At 33.7% G+C, this 4,169-nt stretch overlaps 1 protein-coding gene across 1 annotated transcript in view; it reads left to right on the forward strand.

The window, feature by feature from the left end:
• LOC103516791 overlaps nt 1-3,638 on the forward strand; it is a 38,146-nt gene extending 34,508 nt beyond the window's left edge. The window contains exon 4 of the mRNA XM_026829083.1: nt 3,440-3,638. Coding sequence (XP_026684884.1) covers nt 3,440-3,623 — 184 coding nt within the window. The 3' untranslated portion in view covers nt 3,624-3,638. The remainder of the gene's footprint in view (nt 1-3,439) is intronic.
• Nucleotides 3,639-4,169: the final 531 nt, after the last annotated feature.

Here is a 4,169-nt window from a genome sequence, read left to right on the forward strand (position 1 = left end):
GTTTCGGGCTGTGGGTTAGTCCAAAAAACTGAAAAAAATCAAAAATGTGGGTTAGTCCGGTTTACGTCTTGGTCCCTCAGTTGATAGTCTGGTTAAGGTATCAACGATATTTCAAGTTCCCAATTCATACCCTCTCCAGTCTCCATGTCTCACATACACGATACACGTTCCTTCCCACACCACGCTATTTCATCATATTACAATTTTGAATGTTTGCAAAGTAGCTTCAGAAAATCGTGTAAATTTATGTTTTATTTATTTTCTTTTATTTTTACACAATTAAGCAACATAGGCCATTTGCAGCAAAATCAAAGTTATGTTAAGCTTTGGGAAGGTAGTTACTAATTACATAGGTATAGGTACATATCTTCGAAAATATTTATTCAAGTTCAAGCCCTACGGTTCCAGAAAATAATAAGTTGTTCAGTTTTTTGGTGCTCCAGCGACAACCAAATAGCCTGTCAAGCTCTCAATGAAACTTGCGGATGGGTTTGCAATTGGTGATTCTCATGATTTTTTTTTTTATTATCTCAGAAAAAACTATAAAAATTAAAAAAAAATATTGAGACTAAAACGAAGAAAATTACAATTTTCCATTTTCTCCCGAGCACAATATCAATTAAGATTTTATTATGTTCCTCGCTACTTGAAAACAGAAGACATCTTCGCATCTCGCAGCTCAAGGCAGAGGAGAGGTGAAAATACACTCTGTTCTCCGTATAATCGCATAACTTAATATGCGAGAATTCAGGAGCGTGTTTTTCAGCAGAAATGAAATGATATTTATTGCAAACAATATTATAATGTATGTGCGAGCTTGTGAGTAGTTCATACTTCATATACAGAATGGAAATGCAGCTTACACCAACAAGGGAGTCAATTGTTTCTAAGTTTTCTAAGCAAGAAATTCGGTAAATACGAGTACCTAGTACCGTCCTGAGTTTTCTGGGTGGAAGTGTCCTACCAATCAGCCAATCACACCAATGGCTTACTGCAAGTGTGTCAAGATATATGCGAAATTAATTTTCAAAAGCGAAAGACAAGCTTCAAATTTCTTGGAAACGAACCACCTTTTCAGCTTTCTTGGATTCGCATATCAAGAGATCTAGCTACTGATAGCGTTGCTATGACGGGTGTTTACATTCATCCTGTATTTTAAGCTGCACTCCTTCTTGCCTTGCGAGTTTACGAGTATTCCATGTTCTTGGTAGTATTAATCCTTTTTCTTAATGAATAAGCGAGCATATTTCAATCAACTTGGGATTACGTTTCCTTCCCGTTTATGTTATTAAATCAACTAATGCTGGTTCTGTTTTAATTCTCCCCAACACAGGTAACATGGTAGGTACTCTCATACTTATGTCGAACTTTCCGAAGAATGGAAAAGGGTTCTTACTTCCTAATATCTAGCATTTCACATGACAAAACGTGAACTAATTCCGTATTCAGTTAAAAGTATTAAAACTCTCTTTACTATTAATAGCTCCCATTATTTCAAGATAAGATGTACCTAATATCTTTCTCTCTCTCCCTCCCTCCCTCCCTCTCTTAGGTTACAATCTTGCGATTGTTTGTCAGCATCAATTCTCCATTTTGGAATATGAGATCCTACATGTGCTTCCAATTAATTTAGGTCCCTAGTTAATCGCTCATGTGTATTACATTTGGCATTCGTGTGTTACTGTGTACACTTGTACAGAGAATGTGTTCACACAAACTATATTAATAGTTATATGGCATCACGTCGATTGTTTGGCAGCAGCAATTCTCATCTAATTTAGAATCGTAACTCACCTATTTACTCATAAGAAGACTCAATTTTGGAATATGAGATCCTACATGTGCTTTCAATTAATTTAAGTCCCTAGTTAATCGCTCATGTGTATTACATTTGGCATTCGTGTGTTACTGTGTATACTTGTACAGAGAATGTGTTCCACAAACTATATTAATAGTTATATGGCATCACGTTTTTACATGAATAATCCGAACGTGTGTGAGCTCCGACAAAAGTTGATAAAAGTTCAAAGTTGTGATAGATTTCCTTCTAATCAAAAGTTACAAGTTTATGTAAGAAGGAGTTTCTTATAAGATGAAACGAGTCTTATTTGAATAGAAGTTAAAACACATTTCACAGAACTGAAGAATACCAATCAACCATGAAAGGCAATTACGTATATAATGCTTTGATGAAGTTTTTAACCAACTTTTAGGAGACTGGCATCACGTTTTTACATGAATAATCCGAACGTGTGTGAGCTCCGACAAAAGTTGATAAAAGTTCAAAGTTGTGATAGATTTCCTTCTAATCAAAAGTTACAAGTTTATGTAAGAAGGAGTTTCTTATAAGATGAAACGAGTCTTATTTGAATAGAAGTTAAAACACATTTCACAGAACTGAAGAATACCAATCAACCATGAAAGGCAATTACGTATATAATGCTTTGATGAAGTTTTTAACCAACTTTTAGGAGACAAGTTTAATTTTCGGGCTAATTAGAAATCAATCAATAGAAGAACTGACAAACTTAGGAGAACGATAGGTACAGGTAGGTACATGTTAGATAGTAACTAAACTTTCAAAACGTTTTATTTAAATGATGAATCAACATGGTATGTTCCAGTAATGATGAAAACCATTCATTGGTACCTTGTATTTTTGACTTGAAAGAAATATTGAACTTTATATTGTACACTTTTTAAAAACTTTCTACACTTTTTAACCAACTTTTAGGAGACAAGTTTAATTTTCGGGCTAATTAGAAATCAATCAATAGAAGAACTCACAAACTTAGCAGTTGGATAGGTACAGGTACATGTTAGATGGTAACTAAACTTTCAAAACGTTTTATTTAAATGATGAATCAACATGGTATGTTCCAGTAATGATGAAAACCGTTCATTGGTACCTTGTATTTTTGACTTGAAAGAAATATTGAACTTTATATTGTACACTTTTTAAAAAACTTTCTACACGACTTGAGCTCTTAACCTATTTTTTCGATTTAAGTATCATCAAAGAAAAGTATCAAGTGATGCATGAAATTATTCTGAATTTGAAAATTCGAGGATATCCATTCAACTGTTTTTGAAAGAATATTATCAAAGAAAAGTATCAAGTGATGCATGAAATTATTCTGAATTTGAAAATTCGAGGATATCCATTCAACTGTTTTTGAAAGAATATTATATACTTAAATTCTAATTATATATTATACATCATCGCCAATATTATTTAGGTTGAAGATTAGATATTTCTTGAAGAAGTGCTCGATAAGCTCGATATACATACATACCGTCCTACCTCATGAAACTTTGGATGATAACTTAATATAGAAGGTAATTTACAGGAGGGTCATTTCAATTTGTTTCTCACAACTTTCTAAGTGTATTTCAAAGAGAATTCCAACTAACAAATTTTCATTGTATTCTGTTTCAGAGCCCAATTCCGTTACAAGGAAAACTACACGACGTCCTATTTGGAACTCAAAGAACTTCTTGTAACGGACGAAGCTGTGTACAAGTGTGAAATAACATATCTAGAAGTGAGGGAGAACTGTCAAGTGGTCCAATTTATCAACCTGACCACACTCAGTAAGTTTGCCATTCCTCTCCTCAAATAAGGAACTGTGTAGTTCTGTATAATGTAACTTTAGAAGTCAAAGAAAATGATCACTTTTCATGCAATTATAATAAAGTCCAAAAAAGGATTTAGAAGACATAAAGAACAATAAAAAATAATGAAGTACCTCCTGACGATTTGGAAAGCTTTCTTGTAATTTGTGAGAGTATTGAAGAATCTTCTCAGAGAAAAATGTGAGACAAAAAAAAAGACAGAAACTCAAGTAATTTTGCAAGGAAAGCTAAAGAGGACCACTCAAAATAAATTATAGTTGGAGGCGCACACACAATTATCATTTTAAGTGTCCTCGTTAAATCCAATCACGCTCCTTGGCTCCTTCTCTTCCCAGTATTCCACTTTCCCACATTTCCTACTCTTCCTGACAGAACAAGGGAACATCGTGGACAATATAATCAAGTATTCTTCGTTTAGAAACATTGTTATCGTTTGTGAGAATAATTGCGCAAGAATTCGTTTCCTGGCAAGATTTTGATTCATTAAGAGGGAAGTTTATGACCACACACATTCCAGCCCTCTTGAAATCAAT

Source organism: Diaphorina citri, unplaced genomic scaffold (genome assembly GCF_000475195.1).
Source record: "Diaphorina citri unplaced genomic scaffold, Diaci psyllid genome assembly version 1.1 scaffold1664, whole genome shotgun sequence".
Taxonomy (NCBI): Eukaryota; Metazoa; Arthropoda; class Insecta; order Hemiptera; family Psyllidae; genus Diaphorina; species Diaphorina citri.